The sequence below is a fragment of the Rana temporaria genome, chromosome 3 (genome assembly GCF_905171775.1).
Source record: "Rana temporaria chromosome 3, aRanTem1.1, whole genome shotgun sequence".
Lineage (NCBI taxonomy): Eukaryota > Metazoa > Chordata > Amphibia > Anura > Ranidae > Rana > Rana temporaria.
In genome coordinates this window covers 135,747,968-135,769,730 of record NC_053491.1, presented here as the reverse complement: position 1 = coordinate 135,769,730, position 21,763 = coordinate 135,747,968, and the positions used below count along the sequence as shown (strand labels likewise).

The 21,763-nt window shown below is 49.6% G+C and overlaps 1 protein-coding gene across 1 annotated transcript in view; it reads left to right on the top strand.

Annotated features, from left to right (window-relative positions):
* Window positions 1-15,112: 15,112 nt before the first annotated feature.
* The window catches only part of LOC120931739 (guanine nucleotide-binding protein G(i) subunit alpha-1), a 107,523-nt gene continuing 100,872 nt past the window's right edge, over window positions 15,113-21,763 (top strand). Inside the window, exon 1 of the mRNA XM_040343455.1 lies at window positions 15,113-15,496. Within this exon, the coding sequence (XP_040199389.1) occupies window positions 15,379-15,496 (118 nt within the window). The 5' untranslated portion in view covers window positions 15,113-15,378. The remainder of the gene's footprint in view (window positions 15,497-21,763) is intronic.

Here is a 21,763-nt window from a genome sequence, read left to right as displayed (position 1 = left end):
AAATATGTAGAAGAATACGTATCGTCCTAAACTGAGGAAAAAAAAATTTTTTTTATATATTTTTGGGGGATATTTATTACAGCAAAAAATAAAGGGATTTTTAATACAGCTTACCTGTAAAATCCTTTTCTTGGAGTACATCACGGGACACAGAGCAGCATATTCATTACTATGTGGGTTATATGGAGTACCTTCAGGTGATGGACACTGGCAATCTCAAACAGGAAGTGCCCCTCCCTATATAACCCCCTCCCATAGGAGTACCACCTCAGTTTTGTAGCAAGCAGTATGCCTCCCAAAATGGTCCCCACAAGAGGGGTGGGAGCTCTGTGTCCCGTGATGTACTCCAAGAAAAGGATTTTACAGGTAAGCTGTATTAAAAATCCCTTTTTCTTTCTCGTACATCACGGGACACAGAGCAGCATATTCATTACTATGTGGGATGTCCTAAAGCAATGCTTTACTGAGGGGAGGGAGAAATCTTCCCAAGACACAAGGATTTAATTCAGAGATACTCTCAAATAATAATAAATCCAACTTAGTTGAGAAAATTAAATTTAAACTTAAATTTTAACTCAAGGGTGTCCCCGATTCTGAGGGTCTTAAATCGCAGCCCGCAGCACTGCCTGCCCAAAGGCTGTATCTGTATTCCTTCTTACGTCCAACTGGTAAAATTTTGTAAACGTGTGGACTGAAGACCAGGTTGCCGCCTTGCATACTTGAGCCATAGAGATCTGATGGTGTGCTGCCCAGGAGGCGCCCATGGCCCTGGTAGAATGGGCCTTTACTGACAACGGAGGAGGCAACCTCTTCAAGCCGTAGGCCTGAATAATTAACTGTTTAATCCATCTCGAAATGGTGGATTTTGCAGCTGCCTGCCCCTTCTTGGGCCCATCTGGCAAAATGAATAACACATCTGTTTTCCGAATCTTCTCTGTAGCTTTAAGATAGGCCTTCATGGCCCTGACAATATCCAAGGTATGCAGCAACCCTTCCTTTCTGGAAGTGGGCTTTGGAAAAAAGGATGGTAATACCAAATCCTGGTTCAGGTGAAAACTGGATATAACCTTTGGTAAAAAGGAAGGATGAGGACGGAGAACCACCTTGTCCTTATGCAGAATAAGATATGGCTCCTTACAAGATAAGGCTGCCAACTCTGACACTCTTCTAGCGGAAACTATGGCGACCAGAAATACCAACTTCCTTGTTAGTAAAACCAAAGGAACTTCAGCCAACGGCTCAAAGGGTTGTTTCTGTAGAGTTGACAGAACAAGATTCAAGTCCCACGGACAAAGTGGTGACTTAACCGGAGGATTAATACGCAAGACCCCCTGAATGAAGGTCTTAACCAGCGAGTGGGTGGCCAGCGGCCTCTGAAACCACACTGACAAAGCTGAAATCTGTCCCTTGATTGTGCTTAATGCCAATCCTTTATCCACTCCTAGCTGGAGAAAACTTAATACTCTATCAATGGTATATTTGCGGGAAAGCCATTTCTTGGACTCGCACCAGCCTACATAGGCCCTCCAAACCCTGTAATAAATTACTCTGGAGACTGGCTTTCTAGCCTTAATCAGGGTAGAGATTACTTGTCTAGATAGACCTCTACCCCTAAGAATCAGGGATTCAGCCGCCAGGCCGTCAAATTTAGACGCCGTAATGCAGGGTGGAGGATCGGGCCTTGTGAGAGTAGGTCTGGTCGTAGAGGAAGCGTCCAAGGGTCTCCCACTGACATCTTTAGGATTAGTGAGTACCATGCCCTTCTGGGCCATGCTGGAGCTATCAGAATGACTGGCTTGTGCTCCACCCTGATCCTGCGCAACAGGCGGGGTAGTAACTGGAGCGGAGGGAAGGCATATAGAAGATTGAACTGATGCCAAGGGTAAACTAATGCATCGGTCCCGCAGGCCATAGGGTCCCGAGTCCGGGACATGAACCTGTCGAGTTTCTTGTTGAGCCTTGATGCCATGATATCCACGTCCGGCATTCCCCACTTCTGGCAAATTATCTGAAATATTTGCGGATGCAGAGACCATTCCCCTGGCGACAGAGTCTGACGACTCAAGAAGTCCGCCTGCAGGTTGTCCACCCCGGGAATGAATATTGCCGATATGCAGGGCACATGATTCTCTGCCCATAGGAAAATTAAGCTCACTTCTCTCTGAGCTGCTTGACTCTTGGTTCCCCCTTGGTGATTTATATATGCCACAGCCGTGGCATTGTCTGACTGTATCCTCACCGGGCACCCCTGTAATTTGGAGGTCCAAGCCCTGAGGGCTAGCCGAGCAGCTCTGAGCTCCAAGATATTGATGGGCAATTGACTCTCCTCCTGTGCCCACGTACCTTGGTGAGTGCACCCATCCAAGATCGCTCCCCAGCCCTTCAGGCTGGCATCTGTGGTCACTATCTTCCATGTCACGGGGCTGAAAGATTTTCCCTTCAGTAGATTCTGAGGGTCTAACCACCAACACAGACTCTGCCGGACTCTTGATGAGAGTGGCAACGGAAATTCCAAGGCCTGTGGCCTCTTGCTCCATGCTGACAGAATGGCTGCCTGCAGGACACGAGTGTGACTTTGAGCGTATGGCACCGCTTCGAAGGTGGCCACTAGCTTGCCTAGTAATCGCATGCATAGGCGAATCGTTGGTTCTCTCTTGCTTAGAACCAGATGTATCAATTCTTTGATAGCCTCGACCTTTATTCGAGGCAGGAACACCCTTTGTTGTTCCGTGTCTAATGACATGCCGAGATATTCCAACCTCTTTGTGGGTTGGAAAGCTGATTTTTCTCGGTTTAGGACCCAACCGAACCTCTCTAGGTATCGAACCGTGAGAGCCACTGCTCGCTCCAGGCCAGGAGATGAATGATCTATGATTAGAAGGTCGTCCAGGTATGCTAGGACAATGATCCCCTGGATTCTTAGGTTGGCTAGAATTGGAGCTAGGACCTTGGTGAATACTCGAGGAGCCGTAGCCAACCCGAAAGGGAGTGCCACAAATTGAAAATGACGCCGAGCCACTGTGAAGCGTAGAAACCTTTGATGTGGCTGAAAAATTGGCACATGAAGGTAAGCATCCTTTATGTCTATGGAGGCCAGAAAGTCGTCTTTCTGAAGTGCGGCGGCTGCCGATCGCACGGATTCCATCCGGAACGAGCGTACTTTTAAGTACGCATTTAATCCCTTTAAGTCCAAGATTGGCCTGACATCGCCGTTGGGCTTTGGGATGATGAACAGATTGGAGTAGAACCCTAGCCCCTGTTCCTGGGCTGGTACCTCTACTATCACGCCTTGGTAAAGCAAACGATTTAATGCCGCCATTAAGGCGGCCTTCTTTGTCGGCTCGACTGGCACTCTCGACTCCTGATAATGAGGTGGAGGGATTCTTAGAAATTCTAATTTGTAGCCTGTGCCACGGAAGACCGGACCCACTTGTCGGGAATGTCGGTCTCCCAAATTTCTGAAAAAAGACGCAGCCTTCCCCCCACCTTCGTGGGTGGGGGCGTCCCTTCATGAGGCAGACTTAGGGGCTGTCTTTGCTGGTTTACGATACCACTGCTTCTTGCCTCCAAAGGCTTGTCCTGGTGGCTTATTGTTAAAGTATGATCTCGCAGGAGGCCGTCGATACTGCCTGGAATTGGCGGGCCCCTGAGCAGGGGGAAGCTGCCGTTTGAACGCAGGTCCCCGGACCTTCTTTTTTACTGGTAGAAGTGTACTTTTACCACTTGAAATAGTCTGAATGTATTTATCCAGATCTTCTCCGAAGAGTCGTTCTCCATGGAAGGGAAACCCTGCCAGGAGCTTTTTGCATGGGGGCTCAGCCTCCCAGTTCTTTAACCATAAGAGCCTTCTCATATGTACTAAAAATAGTGACAGACGAGACGCTTGCTGGATGGAATCCCTTATAGCATCCACCGCGAAGCACATGGCTCTAGGAATATCAGATAATTCTTCCGCCTGTTGGGCCGGAATAACCTTAAGCATTTGTCTTGTCTGGTCTGTTAGTGCCTGACAAACTCCAATAGCAGCCACCGCTGGCTGTATTACTGCACCCGCCGTAGTAAAGGATGCTTTTAAAAGCGTCTCCAAACGCTTATCAACCGGTTCTTTAAACACCTGTATGTTTTCTACCGGGCAAGTCAAGGACTTATTTACACAGGAGATGGCGGCATCCACCACTGGGAGAGTCCACTTTTTGGCAAATTTTTCTTCCATAGGATAGACGACGGAAAATTTTTTAGGTGGTAAAAAGATTCTGTCTGGTCGTGCCCAATCCTGGAAGATTACTTCCTCTAAAAGAGGATGGACTGGAAAAACAGCGCTACTGCGAGGCGTTTTCAAAGAGCCTAAAGATGATACGGCCGGACCCTGAGGTTCCGGCAAAGGCAAATTAAACGCCAAGTGGACCATGTCTGTCAGAGAATGAACCCAGAAGCTTTCCGCTTGGGAGGCCGAGCAAGGCTCTTCATTAGCCGAACCCTCAACCTCTGAACCAATTTGGTCCCGGTCCAAATGATCCTCCTGCAACTCAAATCCCCCCGGGGAGAGAACCTCAGCATCTGAGGGTCCACACTCAGGCGACGGAGACCTAGTCCGTATTTTACCCGGTGTAGATTTGGCTATCATAGCCGCCAATCTTTTCTCTAGCCCCTCCAAGGAGGCGGCTAGCATACTCTCTGTGATAAACACAGGGTTGGGTGGATCTGATGTAGCCTCAGCACCAGATCTCCCTAATGGCTTAACCAAGGTGCCCAATGGTGTAATAACCTGTGGGGAAAGTACCGGCATAGGCCGATCTGAACCGTCAGAATCTGAGGGGGGGCCCCTTTCTTTTGTACCCCCTGATCCTGAACCTTTGGAAGCCATGGTACAATACCGAGGTACCCCTGCTTACAACCCTTGATGGTTGTAGCTAGGAGAAAGAAATAGTACGGTTTTAGGGAACGGTATTAATAATTAACGTCCAAAAACCAAAACGGGAAGACCAGTATGTTTCCTATATTTTTTTTTTTTTTTTTTTCAAAAACCTTTTTTTTTTTTTTTTTTTTATGAAAACATGCTGTCTTCCCTCAAAAAATTGCAAGTATCCATCTGCTGTATAAGGAATTTTTTAGGCTAGTAACCACACAGCTAGTTCTGTTCACCAGAACTGCAATACTTCCTTGCGCCACTGGGTGCCCTCAGCCGCACTGCAGCCGCTCTGCGTCCTCCTCCTTCAAGCTCAGCAAGCAACTGAGCTACACAGCATAGAGGAAGGGCCGCCCCTTCCTTTTATGAGACTAGATGTCCCGCCCCTCTTTCTCCACAACGGCGCGAATCATCACCCTGCGCCTATATTACAGGGCGCGCGCCCGCGCGCGCCCGTGTTGCGGAGGACGGGGCCACGCCGGAAGCGTCTGACATGCTGGAGGAGGACACCGCACGGCACCCAGACAGGTAAGGCCTCAGGTGAGTCACTGACCCCCCAGTCCTGGGAAAGCATAGCTAACACACAGCTCCTTTCCCAACCCAGCGCCCAGCAGACAATTTACAATGCAACACCTATCTTTAGGAAGATCACACATGGGAGACCATACATAGACCATCCTGTCTCTTTGATAGACATAGTGGCCCAAAAACTGCCAATGCAAGAGCATACTCAGGCACATCCCCCAAAGATCTCCCTAGAGAGCCTGCCGACGAACCAAGTCCCGCAGGCCCCCCCTTTCTTACCTGCTCCATGCCGCAGGACTTTGCATAGCAAGCGGTCCAATCTTCCCCCATCTCCGTGGGTGGCGTACTAGACCTTCAGGCCCTGGGGTCCTAAAAGGAACCCACTGTCCTGGGCCCATATAGCACCCTGGCAAACAGGTTACCTTAGGTACCGCAGAGGTTCTAAGTCCTGGGCCCAGGGTCCAGCTCTCTAAAAAGAGAAGCATTATGGGCAAAACCCCACGGTTTGGGGCCCGGGTACTGTCCACTTTGGCTCTGAGGCACCTTGGACAGATCCGGTTAGCCTGCCTTGATCCCAAGGATGTAGGAGACAAGCTATTCCATGACCAACACCTAAGACACTGGCGAAAAAACTGAGGTACTCCTCCTATGGGAGGGGGTTATATAGGGAGGGGCACTTCCTGTTTGAGATTGCCAGTGTCCATCACCTAAAGGTACTCCATATAACCCACATAGTAATGAATATGCTGCTCTGTGTCCCATGATGTACGAGAAAGAAATTATTTTTTTTCAAAATTGTCGCTCTATTTTTGTTTATATCGCAAAAAATAAAAACCGCAGAGGTGATCAAATACCACCAAAAGAAAGATCTATTTGTGGGAAAAAAAGGACGCCAAAGTATTGACCAAATACTTATTTTCCACCATAATTTGCAAATAAATTCTTTCCAAATCAGACAATGTGATTGTCTGGCTTTGTTTCCACATTTTGTCTCTCATAGTTGAGGTATACCTATGATGACAATTACAGGCCTCTCATCTTTTAAGTGGGAGGACTTGCACAATTGGTGGCTAACCAAATACTTTTTTGCCCCACTGTAACTAATCCTTATAAATTTATTTTAGCCCAGAGTGAGGCTTTGACACCATAGAAAACCTGGAATTCTACTTTAACTTCTGTTCACACGTGTTGGAGTTACGTCATTCCCTCGCCAGCTAAAAATGCTGCATCCGGGAAAAGCTGGCAAGATGTCAGCAACGGTGAGTTTGGATGTTGCATTGCTGGAGCGCAGCATTTGTGGACTTTTGTTCTGCTTTAAAGTGAATGCTACTCAAACATTTCATATTCCTGACATATGCCTGCTGCTGTACCATGTGTTAAAAAGAGTCTCCTGTTCTCTTTGTATTTCTTCCTCTGTGTGAAGTGCCTGGTGTTCCTGCCAATACTTAACTGACCATGCTAGGCATGAGGGCACATCCACTCGAACATGGTCAGTTTTCTGGCTGTGCTGGGGGCACAGCCTGCCTGTTCTCCAATGATCAGATTTGTGCTTACACACCCATTGACTAGGAAGATCAATGTACTACCGTTTAGCTGCCTCCTGCAGTTGCCACCCCCACCTCTCTAAGACCTTTACGGAGCTGAGAACAGAGATCATGCAATCACTTAGGCTGTATTCACACAGGAACGGAGAGTTTGTGGAGCACTTTACTTCTGTGGCAGCTGTCTGTTCCCGACTGCAGTAGGGGGCAGTGTGGTGTACAATTCACCCATCACACACAGCTCTTTTCTTTTTGGTTTTAACCACTCGCTTTCCAAGCCTATTCTGCCACTTCTATCCTACATGTAAAATGTATCTTTTTTTTTGTTTGCTAGAAAATTACTTAGAACCCCTAAACATTATATATTTTTTTAAGCAAAGGCCTTAGAGAATAAAATAGCGGGTGTTGCAATTTTTTACGTCACATGGTATTTGCACAGGAGTTTTTCAAGAGCTTTTCTGGAAAAAATACACTTTAATGAGTTTTAGTGAACACAAAATAATACCTTTTTTGGTAAAATATAAAATATTATGTAGCACCAAGTAAATAGATACCAAGCATGTCATGCTTTAACCGCTTCAATACAGGGCTTTAAAACCCACCTCCATACCGGGCCTATTCTGGCACTTCTCTCCTACATGTACAAATCATCATTCTTTTGCTAGAAAATTACTCAGAACCCCTAAACATTATTTATGTTTTTTATTAGCAGACACCCTAGGGAATAAAATGGCGGTCATTGCAACTTTTTATCTTGCACGTTATTTGCGCAATCATTTTTCAAACGCCTTTTTTTTGTAAAAAAAAATGGTTTCATGAATTAAAAAATAACAAAACGTTAAGTTAGCCCAATTTTTTTGTAAAATATGAAAGATGATGTTACACCGAGTAAATAGGTACCCAACATGTCATGCTTTAAAATTGCGCTTATGGAATAGCGCCAAACTTCGTTACTTAAAAATCTCCATAGGCGACGCTTTAAAATTTTACAGGTTACCAGTTTAGAGTTACAGAGGAGGTCTAGTGCTAGAATTGTTGCACACGCTCTAACTCACGCGGCGACACCTCACATGTGTGGATTGAACAACGTTTACATATGCGGGCGGGACTTGCGTGTGCGTTCGCTTCTGAGCGCGAGCTACTGGGGCGTTTTAATTTTACTTATTTTTTACACTTTTAAAAAATAAATAAAACATTTTGATTGCTTTTATTCCTATTACAAGGAATGTAAACATCCCTTGTAATAGGAATAGTGTGTGACAGGTCCTCTTTAAGGAGAGATGCGGGGTCAATAAGACCCCGCATCTCTCCTCCAGGCTGTAAAGAATGAGATTGTGGAAAAAAATTCACAGATCTCATTCTTGCTAGCCGCAATTGCGGTTTGTTTACTTACGGGTACCAGGGCATGACGTCATCACATTGCGCCCGGGCCTCCGACGGTCATAGAGATGACTGGTAACCATTTGGTCACCAGTCATCTCTATGCCTCCCATCCGGCGCACAACGATTATCTCTCCGAGCCCCCAATGGCACGGGAGAGCCCGGAGAAGCACCAGACGGCGGGGGGAGGGGGGGATGTCCCCTCCCGCCGCCTATAAGAACGATCAAGTGGTGGAACCACCGCTATGATCGTTCTTATGGTGCGCAGGATCGCCGCCGAAAAAAAAATGATATCTGAATGATGCCTCTAGGTGCAGGCATCATTCAGATATCACCGCACAGAGTACAGGACGTCATATGACGTCCACCCGGGATAAGAGATGCCCTTTTTGGACGTCATATGACGGCGTGCGGTTTTGAAGTGGTTAAATTATCCATAGTTGACGCTTTAAAAGCCTTTGCAGGTTATTAGTTTAGAGTTGCGCAGAAGGTCTGGTGTTAGAATTATTGCTCTCGCTCTTATGATCACAGTGATACCTCACTGTTTACATATGCTTGCGGGACTGACATTTGCATTTGCCACTGTGTGAGCATGGGGGACAGGGGTGCTTTAAAAAAAAATATTATTTATTTTTACACTTTCTTAAAAAAAAAAAAAAAAAAATAGGATTTTTATAACAGCTTACCTGTAAAATCCTTTTCTTGGAAGTACATCACGGGACACAGAGCACTATAGTAATTATTACTATATGGGTAATACGCCCACCTTCAGGTGAACGGACACTGGCATAATCAAGACAGGAAGTCCCCCTCCCTATATAACCCCTCTCTTACTGGGAGTACCTCAGTTTTTGTAGCAAAGCAATATATATATCCCAATAAGAGGGGAGGGATGTCTGTGTCCCGTGATGTACAGTGGGTGACCGCGATATTGTGTCAATCTCGCTCCCTTTCTCGGCAAGATTGACCACCTACGAGCCCCATCGCGAGAGCCAGCCCAGAGCTAGCCAGCCGCGATGGAGACAAAGCCGGCATAAAAGCGACGGGAGATCCGACTTGGATTCCCGCCAATTCTAGCGTCAGCATTTGGTACGCATTCCTGAGAGGGAGAACTCCACGCCAATTTTTAAATAAAAAACTGGCATGGGTTCCCCCCCCCCCCAGGAGCATACCAGGCCCTTAGGTCTGGTATGGGTTGTAGGGAGACCCCCGCCTACGCCGAAAAACCGACGTAGGGGGTCCCCCTACAATCCATACCAGACCCGTATCCAAAGCACGCTACCGCCTCACAGTCCCATCATGCTCCGGTACCTACCCACGTGGGTAGGTACCGGAGCATGATTGGACTGTGAGGCCTATATAAGTCAGATGCAAGCCGCGCACCCGTCATTGCAGCGAGAAGAGGCGTTGGGTCAACATCGGGAGAAGGCAGAAGAAGAGAAGTGAAGAAGATGACGTCACAGAAGAGCGGACTGGCCGCCGCTAGCATAGCGGCGGCCAGCCCTGAAGGAGAAGGCACGGGACAGCAGGAGGAAGAACCGGGGTGCGCCGAGTCAACTGCGGAGAGCGGTGAAAATAGAAGACTCCTGGAGAGCAGAGAAGACCCCCGGAGAGCAGAGGAGACCCCCCGGACAGCGGAAGAAGAAGCCCCCCCCCCTGGAGAGCGGAAGAGAACCAGACGACGGTGAAGAAGCCCCCTCTGCTAAAAGAGCTAAAGAAGACAGGGGGGCTTCCGGAGCAGACTAATAAATTATTTTAAAAACCCTGTGTCGTGTTTTTATTAACTTTAACACTTTGCCTCCAGGTGAATGGGTAGGGGTACGATGTACCCCATATCCATTCACTTAGGGTGGGGGGCCGGTATCTGGGGGCCCCCTTATTTGAGGGGGCTCCCAGATTCCGATAAGCCCCCCGCCCGCAGACCCCGACAACCAACGGCCAGGGTTGTCGGGAAGAGGCCCTGTCCTTATAAACATGGGGACAGGGTGCTCTGGGGTGGGGGGGCCCCGCAGTGCGCCCCCTGCCCCAGAGCACCTGACCCCCCCATGTTGAGGGCATGCAGCCTGGTACGGCTCAGGAGGGGGGGGGGCGCTTGCTCGTCCCCACTCCCTTCCTGGCCGGCCGGGTAGCGTGCTTTGGATACGGGTCTTGGATGGATTGAAGGGGGACCACCTACGTCGTTTTTTCGGCGTAAGGGGGGGTCTCCCTACAACCCATACCAGACCTAAGGGCCTGGTATGCTCCTGGGGGGGGGACGCCCCACGCCGGTTTTTTATTTAAAAATTGGCGTGGAGTTCTCCCTCTCAGGAATGCGTACCAAATGCCGACGCTAGAATTGGCGGGAATCCAAGTTGGATCTCCCGTCGCTTCTATGACGCGCTCGCTGGAATGTGCTTTGTCTATTCCAGCGAGTGCGAGATGTCGGCACCATGTCGCCGAGAATCAGCGCGATGCTGACGTGCTAAAAACACAATATCGCAGTCACCCACTGTACTTCCAAGAAAAGGATTTTACAGGTAAGCGGTTATAAAAATCCTATTTTCTTTATCGTACATCTTGGGACACAGAGCATTATAGTAATTACTATATGATGTCCCAAAGCAATGCCATCTGAGGTGAGGGAGACACACAAAATAAGCAAACCGCCGTCAGACGTGAGGACCTATACTGCTGTCTGCAGAACACTGCGCCCAAAGGTGCCATCCTCTTGCTGACCTACATCCACCTGGTAGAACTTTGTGAATGTCTGCACTGATGACCATGTTGCGGTCTTGCAAATCTGAACCACAGAGGCTTGGTGATGCACTGCTCAAGAAGCACTGACTGCCCTGGTAGAGTGCGCTCTAGGACGAAAAGGCGGAATCTTCCCCTTTTAAATACTGAGCCTGAGCAATAACCTGACGAATCCACCTAAAAATTTTAGATTTTGATGCTGCCTGCCCTCTTCTGCGGCCTTCTGGCAACACAAACAAAGCGTCAGTTTTCCATATCTGGGCAGTTGTTTCTAGATAAAAATGAACTGCCCTTACTACATCCAGAGAATGTAATAACTCCTCATCTGCAGAACATGGTTCTGAAAAAAAACGAAGGTAGGGAAACATCCTGGTTCATATGAAAAACCTAACACTACCTTAGGGAAAAAGGTTGGGTGAGGACGCAACCTCACCTTGTCCTTATGAAAATAAAGTATGGCCAATTCTGACACTCTTCTTGCGGAGGTTACCGCAACTAAGAACACCAATTTCTTTGTCAAAACAAGCAAAGGAATATTGTATATTGGCTCAAAGGGCTTTTTTGAAAACCCGACAGAACTAGATTCAGATCCCATGGGCACAAGGTTGACCTGACTGGCGGACTTATCCGAATTACCCCTTGTGAAAAAGGCCAAGACCAAAAATGCGAAGCAAGCGACTTTTAGAAAAATACTGCCACGGCCGAGATCTGACCCTTGATCGTAATCAAGGCCAGCTTAATTTCTACCCCCAACTGTAGAAAGGCAAGAATTCTATGACATACTTTTGAGGGTACCAACCCTTGTTTTACACCAGGGGGCATAGGCCCTCTAGACCCTATAATAAATGGTCCTAGAGGTCGGCTTTCTAGCATTAACCAGGGCGGTAATCACTGAACTTGAAAGCCCCCAATTCTTTAGGATGCAGGTTTCAACACCCACACCGTCGAATTTAGCGACTGTAAGGTAGGATGGAATACTGGCCCTTGCGACAGGAGGTCTGAACGAGATGGAAGAGTCCACAAAACCCCTACTGCCATCCTCATGATCTCTGCATACCAGGATCTTCTGGGCCACGCCGGAGCTACTAGGACTACAGGCTTCCCTTCCTCCTTGATCCTGCAAAAAAGCTGCGGTAGCAGCTGAACTGGGGGGGAATGCATAAATCAGTGAAAACTGATCACACGGCTTCACTAACGCATCTGCCCCGAGTGCGAGAGGATCCCTTGTTCTTGACACAAAGCTGTCCAACTTCTTGTTGAAACTGGATGCCAACAGATTTACGTCCGGGGTCCCCATCTCTGGCATATGGCCAGAAAAAACATTGGTACATAGGGACCATTCTCCCGGGAACAACTGCTGGTGGGATAAGGACTGCGGACAGGCAAGGAACATGTTCCTCTGTCCAAGACAGAATATAGTTCACCTCCCTTTGGGCTGCGTGCCTTCTGGTGCCCCCTTGGTGATTGATATAGGCCATTGCTGTGGCATAGTCGGACTGTATCCTGACGGAACAATTCCGTAACCTGAAATGTCCAGGCTATGATGGGCAAGGTTTTCTCGGACTCTGACCATTTCCCTTGGACAGTGGTCTCTCCTAGGACTGCACGCCAGCCCATAGGCTGGCATCCGTTGTTACCACCTTCCAGGTAACCGGAATGAAGGATTTTCTTTCTGTAAATTCTTGGTTATCGAACACCAACTGAGAATCTGGTGCACTTTTGGGGCCAGATTCATTGGATAATCCAAAGTTTGGGTTTTCTTGCTCTAAGCAGACAGAATACTGTACTGCAACAGTCTTGAATAAAAGTGGACATGGGGAACTGCTTCGAATGAAGCCGCCATCTTCCCTAGCAACCTCATACAAAGGCGAATGTAATGACCCTTCCTTGCCCTGACCACCTGGACCAGCCCTGGGGCAAAAAACACTCTTTCCTGGGCTGTATCTATGACCAAGCACAAATACTCCAGTCTTTTTCCTGGTTGTAAGGGTGATTTCTCCAGATTGAGAATCCAACCTAGGTGTTCCAGATACCTGACCGTTCAGAATCCGCGTAGCCCGTCCTGTCAGTGCTGGAGAAGAGGTGAGAAAGCTGCAGGGCTTTCAAATCCCTGGATGGGTAGGGTGGCAATACGATGCAGGGGATGGCTGGCCTCAAGTACCGCGGGACGGGGGAAGGGAGGGGTCCATTGAAGATTCACCTTATAGACATTCTGGGCCAGATTCAGGTAGATTGGCGCATCTTTGTTCCGGCTTAGCGCATCTCATATGCGCTACGCCAACGTAAATCAGTGAGGCAAGAACAGTATTCACAAAGCACTCGCCCCCAACATTGCGCCGGCGTAACGTAAATTGGCCGGCGTAAGCCCGCCTAATTCAAAGTAGGAAGGAAGTGGGCGTGATCCATTTAAATGAACCGTGACCCCATGCAAATGAATGGCCGAACGAACGGTGCATGCGCCGTCCCGTGGGCGCTTCCCAGTGCGCATGCTCAGAATCACGTCGGACCTAACGCCTAAGATACGTCAAATCAGGGAGCAGCGGTGGCTCAACGCGATTGGCACTGCGCTGACAAGCCATTCACCTCTGCAGCTAGGGGTTCGGATCCCGGTCTCGGCTACATGTGAATTGAGTTTGGTGATCTCAGCCCGGCTCCCGGTGGGTGTGCTATGCGAGGTAAGCCTGCGCTTAGTACGTCCACCCCCCTCCCACAAAAAAAACCCACCACACTTACACGCACTCGAAATTGGGTTAACATGCACGCACTTTGACCACGCGGTCTCTAAAAGAGAGGCGAAGGACTAATGGGGCTGGTTGAGCGGGCAAATCCTCTCACTCCCTCATAGGGAGTCCCTCTGCCCCGTTGGGCTTCAAAGCGGAGCAGGTAGGGCGGGCTGTGTGGGAGGACCCCCTCACACACCCGCCATTGCCACCCGGGGCATGGAGAAAGGTGGCAGATTGCCTCTGGGGGAGGCCTGCCTACTCCCAACTCCTGCAGTCCAGCTCCTCTCTCGAGTACACGCACAAAATACACTAAAAAAAAAAAAAAGATACGTCAAATCACTGAACGTAACCTACGCCCAGCCCTATTCACGTTGTCCTACGTAAAATACGACGGCTGTACCGTCGTCCATACCTTTGCATGGGATGCACCTCCTATAGGTGGAATAACTTTAAGCCGGACGTACGCCTTACGTAAACTGCGTAGATTACAGCGACGGGCGCAAGTACGTTTGTGAATCGGCGTATCTCGTCATTTGCATATTCGACGCGTAAATCAATGGAAGCGCCCCTTGCGGCCAGCATAAATATGCGCCCAAGATACAATGGCGTAGGAGACTTACGTCGGTTGGATGGAGCCAAAATTCATGCGTATCTTATTTCAAGAATCAGGCGCAGAGATACGACGGCGCATCAGCGCACTTACGCGGCATATCAGAAGATACGTCGGTGTAAGTGCTTTCTGAATCCGGCCCTCTGTGAAGGTGAACTTACACTTTAAGTTTTCCTAACCTAAAAACCTCTCTGTACACATTCGGCAACCTAGAGGCGGGTGCTACACGTCCTTAAGGTGACAGGCGCTTTATAATCCAGTCACCTCACTCTGTGAATTGGCCCTAACAAATAAAAGTTGTAATTTCCCTTTCATTTCTAGTATAAAGCGAATGGGTTGTTGTACAAGGTGAACACAACACTAGGCTGTGGCTCTGGATACCTGGCCATGTCACTAGTACACTGTCCTCCTATATCACCTCACACAATACATAGGACACGGACCTCCCACTATCGTACACGACGCAGCGCCTCTTCCACAGACACAACCGTTGACATTCGAACCGAACGGCTCTCCGCTCTTTTTATACACAAACACGGCTCTGACGTCATGAGCACAGCTTGCCAGGTTAACCCTTCCCCAGCCCCCCAGCTCGTCTTATCGCCCCATCTTTGTCCCTCTCCCGGCAGCCACGGGTTAAGCGGCATTCATTCCGGCAGCCAATCGCAGGTGAGGGGCGTGGCCTAGTCGGCTTGCTCAATCCGGGTACTGTAGCGAACGGAGGGCTATACCCTTGGGGTGTAGCTAGTGGTCTCGCGCAGGCGCAGTACGGGCCCTCCGTCATCCTCGTAGAGCAGAGACAGGGTAGACGCTCCTGGGAGAAGTAAGCTATAGAAGCCGGAGCGTCTGGCCGGCTCCTCGCCATCATCAGTCCCGCTTCTCCTCTTCTACCCCCGGGAATATAACACACGTCCAGCCGCCTGAGCCGAGCTGAGAGCTCCGTGCCGCTGGGCTGTCACCATGGGATGTACACTGAGCGCCGAGGACAAGGCGGCGGTGGAGAGGAGTAAGATGATCGACCGGAACCTCCGAGAGGACGGAGAGAAGGCGGCCCGGGAGGTCAAGCTGCTCCTACTCGGTAGGTGGACCGGACGGCCATGGTGTGTGTGCATTCCTATACACCTTCATTGTGATCTCCGCCATTGTCTGCCCATTACCTTCCCTGTCCATCACCCCCTGTCCATGTGTCCGACACTGGGTGTGGTGATCGGAGGATGAGCAGCCGATCACTGATCGATCACAGCGCTCTGCAATCACATCCCCCCATCATGTCTGACCATTCACATGTCACACCTCACCACCTCATTGGATGGAGGCCTCATCACATACATGACATCCACTTCCTATCACATTGTACAGAGATTGGGACGTGTATGGGGATCCTTAGGCTGGCCACTCAGCAGGCTGATCAAAGAAAAGACCCAATGGATTGTCCTTTTTATTCATTGGAGGTGGATGGAGGAGTCCTCCCCGCTATCCTATTGTGATATCGGGGAGAACTGTCACTACACACTGATCAGCACTGCAGGCTCTGATCCAACCAACATTTATCAGATCCGACTCCTCCAACAGAAGCCGCCATAGATGGATCAATATTTGGCTGATCATGACCAACGTTCAATCCATCTATGGCCAGATTTAATCTGACCACACACACGCACACTGCGATCTGACCCCGCGCACGCTTTCAATCTGACCACACACACGCACACTGCGATCTGACCCCGCGCACGCTTTCAATCTGACCGCACACGCGCACTGCGATCTGACCCCGCGCCCGCTTTCAATCTGACCACACACGCACGCTTTCAATCTGACCACACACGCACGCTTTCAATCTGACCACACACGCACGCTTTCAATCTGACCACACACGCACGCTTTCAATCTGACCACACACGCACGCTGCGATCTGACCCCGCGCACGCTGCGATCTGACCCCGCGCACGCTGCGATCTGACCCCGCGCACGCTGCGATCTGACCCCGCGCACGCTTCCAATCTGACCACGCACGCACGCTGCGATCTGACCCCATGCACGCTGCGATCTGACCCCCGCCCGCTTTCAATCTGACCCTGTGCACGCTGCGATCTGACCCCCGCCCGCTTTCAATCTGGCCCTGTGCACGCTGCGATCTGACCCCGTGCACACTGCGATATGACCCCCGCCCGCTTTCAATCTGACCCCGTGCACGCTGCGATCTGACCCCGCGCCCCCTTTCAATCTGACCACACACGCACGCTACGATCTGACCCCGTGCGCACTGCGATCTGACCCCGTGCACGCTGCAATCTGACCCTGCGCCCACTTTCAATCTAACCACACGCGCGCACGTTGCGATCTGCCCCCCCCACATTTTACAATCCCCATGACCAAGCTCCAGGGTGGGGGGCGGAGTGAAAAGCTTTGGGGGCGTGGCCTGAGTCCAGGCTGGGGTTGCCACTCCATTCATTGCAGCAGGACACCATAGATGTGGCTTCCAGGGGGGTCGCCCTTCCTTTCTCATACATTTTACAATCTGACCGTCCAATCTCTGTCCAGTCAGCTGTAGCTTTAGGCAGCATCAATCCAGCCTTGTAACATAAAGGATTAATGACAGATCAAAACTATGTAATGTGAGGGGCAGCCTAAACTATCCAATTGGGCAGGCCCGGTGCTACCTACCTGTTGGTATGTTGTACAGAAGTTACAATTCAATTGTGCGGTCTCGCTATTAGATCTACTGACAAGTATGTAGTGAAAGGGCCTGTCTGATTGGATGTAAATGGATTAGGTTAGGGGTTCCTCATAGTTTTGGTAGGTCTAAAGTTGAGTGTTCAGAAATCATATAGTCAGATTGTAGCATGTGTGGTGAGCCTAAGGAACTTTATAGAAATTAGTCTGGCCAGTCATTTGGCTTTAGAGTGGTTGGAAACCTCAGACATGAAATATGAACAAAACATATCCTTCTATAGTGTGTAATTGTTTCAGTCCAGAACACTAAGTGCCATTTCTGTCTGCTGCTTTGTTCCTCTGCTATCAGCATGAATCCCTTCTGACAAGTTTTCCTGACACCAAGAGAAAAACGGTGACAGGGGAGGGAGCTCCAGCAGATTGACAGCCTCAGCTCTGTTTGCTGTGTGGAGGGGGTGTGTCCTTTCCCTCCAATTGGCTCTCCTCACTGAGCTCTGCAGAGTGTAACTTCAGCTCTCCACTCCCCCTTTCCCTTTTTTTTTAAACTCTCAGACAAGCTTTATAAATTCTGGACTTTGAATGGATGAAGAGAAGACCCACCCTGTGGTCCTCCAGCTGTTGCAAATCTACAAGTCACATGAGGCACTGCAAAGCTGACCGTTACAGTATGACTCCTAAAGGCAAAGGCATTATGGGACTTGTAGTTCTGCAACAGCCGTCGTATCTCTCAGAGTATCTATGCGACTGATTCATAGAATCAGTTACGCATAGATATCCCTAAGATCCGACAGGTGTAATTGTTTTACACTGTCGGATCTTAGGATGCAGTACCGCGGCCGCCGCTGGGGGGAATTCGCGTCGTAAACCAGCGTCGGGTATTCAAATTAGCAGTTACGGCGATCCACGTCGGTTTTTCGCGTTCGCTACGTCGCCGCTACTCTAGTTTCCCGTCGCAATTTTAGTCGTCGTTTGACCTGCCCTAACTTTAGACAGCACACGTATGTGCTGTTTAAATTATGGCCGTCGTTCCCGCGTCGAAATTAAAAAATGTTTTTTGTCTTGCGTAAAACGTCCGGGAATACGAAAGTACGCTACGCACGTCGTCGACGTTCGAAAAAATTACGTCACTTCGCGCAAAGCAGGGTGGGAAATTCAAAAGGGAGCATGCGCAGTAGGTCCGGCGCAGGAGCGCGCCTAATTTAAATGGCACACGCCCCTTTGAATTACGCGGGCTTACGCCGGAGGCTGCCAGCGTAAGTTTTCACGCAAGTGCTTGGTGAATCAGGCACTTCTGCAGAAAACTTGCGGCGGTGTAACGTATCTACGCTATTCTACGTGAATCTGGCCCACAATTCCCCCAACTAGACCCTCAGTGTGGATGGGGGGAGAATCCCTGGTGCTGTGCTATTGTATACTGACGGTGGGGAGACTTCCCTGCCATCCGAATGAACTGATCAGCACCGGCGGCTATAACCTGCAGCACCGATTGAAAGAATTTCCCAACAGGCTGGTGGTTGTACAAAAGTGGTACATGGATGGAAGTTGGGTCCATGTATGGCTGCCTTCCAATCATGTTCCAATCTCTGTACAATTCCCTTTTAGATCTACCAGAGCCGTGTGATAAGAGGACCTACCTAAAGCCTCGTACACACAATGAGACTATCGGACGATTGAACGTCCATTTTTATTTTATTTTGCATGTTCATCTTATATCGAAAATAAAGAATGTTCCTAAAGTTCCGACATTCCTCGTGTGACAGAATACAACTTCACAAGTGATGCAATGTGTTGTATTCTGTCGTTGCCGAGCATGCGTGGTCTTGTTTGTTTTTTGGTCGAATACTACCAATGAAATGAAAGTCGCCCGTTCTGGTATTTTACGAGAAACATTTTCCCGTTTGTCCCTGCAGATCATTTTGCATGAACTGTTGTGATTGGCTCTTGTTATCAGACGATCGCTCCAATCGTGGTATTCCTCTTCCGCGTTTCTCATTGTGTGAACTCGGCATAACCAATCCTGGCAGGCCAGGCCTTCTTTGCACTACATGCTTGGCTGATGTGAAGATGATTGATCAGATTGTATGGCGTTCCTCAGTGGCCATACATTACATATGTTGGCTATAATAACCCATTAGTCCTAATTTAGTGCTGATGTGATAGCAATAAGCACATAATTGGCTCATTAGACGAGATCCCTTTAATTGAAGACTATCTCTGGTAAGTGCTGTGCTGATGGCCAGCCTGATATGTAAATGATTATTGTACAGATGATCCCGTCTGGAACTCTGTAGATGTCTATCAGCCCGTGTCCTGACATTGGCATTTGTTGCTTTTATGTTTGAAAAGGGAAAGTCATTCCTTGTGATTTATCATTGTCTGATGTGACGTGTGCTGCAATGCTGTAGGGCTCATTGCCACCAGGTGCCCTGGGGCTGTGCTGGACCCAACACAATGCATTGTTGGCTATGCTGGCAGCTCACACTACAGCAATGCTGGGAAAAAAGTCCTGCAACTTTTATTTCAGTATAGAAAGTTACAACACAAGTCTTCATCAATCATGGCAATGCTGCTGTGCCAAATCAAACGTTATTGAAATGTCACTCTGCCCAGAAAAAATAAATAAAAATGGTCCAGGATTGGCAGCATGGCTCGCTATTGTCATCTGACCCTTGGAACATCCTTTCTATTTTTTTTTTTTTTTAATAACCATCAGGTTTTGCGGAACATCTAAAAATAATTCTACCTGCATCTCGTGGTGCATTAGTGCCATCAATAGAAAGATCAGCTTGTCACTGTGGTGTGCCTGGGGGGGGGGGGGTTAGCTTGTCACTATGGTGTGCCTGTGGGGGGGGGGTTTAGCTTGTCACTATGGGTGTGCCGGGGGGGGGGGGGTCAGCTTGTCACTATGGTGTGTCTAGGGGGGGAGATCATCTTGTCACTATGGTGTGCCTAGGGGGGGAGGTAGCTTGTCAATGTGGTGTGCCTAGGAGGGGGGGTCAGCTTGTCACTGTGGTGTGCCTGGGGGGGGGGGTCAGCTTGTCACTATGGGTGTGCTGGGGGGGGGGGGTCAGCTTGTCACTATGGTGTGCCGGGGAGGGGGGGTCAGCTTGTCACTATGGGTGTGCCGGGGAGGGGGGGGGGGTCAGCTTGTCACTATGGGTGTGCTGGGGAGGGGGGGGGGGGTCAGCTTGTCACTATGGTGTGCCGGGGAGGGGGGGTCAGCTTGTCACTATGGGTGTGCCGGGGAGGGGGGGGTCAGCTTGTCACTATGGGTGTGCCGGGGAGGGGGGGGGGGTCAGCTTGTCACTATGGTGTGCCTAGGGGGGGGTCAGCTTGTCACTATGAGTGTTCCGAGGGGGGGGGGGTCAGCTTGTCACTATGGTGTGTCTAGGGGGGGGGGATCATCTTGTCACTATGGTGTGCCTAGGGGGGGGATCAGCTTGTCACTATGGTGTGCCTAGGGGAGAAGATCAGCTTGTCACTATGGTGTGCCTAGGGGAGAAGATCAGCTTGTCACTATGGTGTGCCTAGGGGAGAAGATCATCTTGTCACCATGGTGTGCCTAGGGGAGAAGATCAGCTTGTCACTATGGTGTGCCTAGGGGAGAAGATCAGCTTGTCACCATGGTGTGCCTAGGGGAGAAGATCAGCTTGTCACCATGGTGTGCCTAGGGGAGAAGATCAGCTTGTCACTATGGTGTGCCTAGGGGAGAAGATCAGCTTGTCACCATGGTGTGCCTAGGGGAGAAGATCAGCTTGTCACCATGGTGTGCCTAGGGGAGAAGATCAGCTTGTCACCATGGTGTGCCTAGGGGAGAAGATCAGCTTGTCACCATGGTGTGCCTAGGGGAGAAGATCAGCTTGTCACTATGGTGTGCCTAGGGGAGAAGATCAGCTTGTCACCATGGTGTGCCTAGGGGAGAAGATCAGCTTGTCACCATGGTGTGCCTAGGGGAGAAGATCAGCTTGTCACCATGGTGTGCCTAGGGGAGAAGATCAGCTTGTCACCATGGTGTGCCTAGAGGAGAAGATCAGCTTGTCACCATGGTGTGCCTAAGGGGGGGGGAAGATCAGCTTGTCACTATGGTGTGCCTAGAGGAGAAGATCAGCTTGTCACCATGGTGTGCCTAGGGGAGAAGATCAGCTTGTCACCATGGTGTGCCTAGGGGAGAAGATCAGCTTGTCACTATGGTGTGCCTAGGGGAGAAGATCAGCTTGTCACTATGGTGTGCCTAGAGGAGAAGATCAGCTTGTCACTATGGTGTGCCTAGGGGAGAAGATCAGCTTGTCACTATGGTGTGCCTAGAGGAGAAGATCAGCTTGTCACTATGGTGTGCCTAGGGGAGAAGATCAGCTTGTCACTATGGTGTGCCTAGAGGAGAAGATCAGCTTGTCACTATGGTGTGCCTAGGGGAGAAGATCAGCTTGTCACTATGGTGTGCCTAAGGGGGGGGGAAGATCAGCTTGTCACTATGGTTCCCCGTGCAAGCTGTCAGTTTTTGAAATCAGGCTCTGCCCACACATCCACGTCCTTCATTCACAGAGTTCTGTGAATAAATGAACTACAAGTACCATCATCCTTTGTGGAAGTCAGCTTGTAGTTCTCAAATGACTACCACGGTGGACAGGATCGGTGACGGGGGACACTGATCCGCCGCTTCATAGGAGTGAAT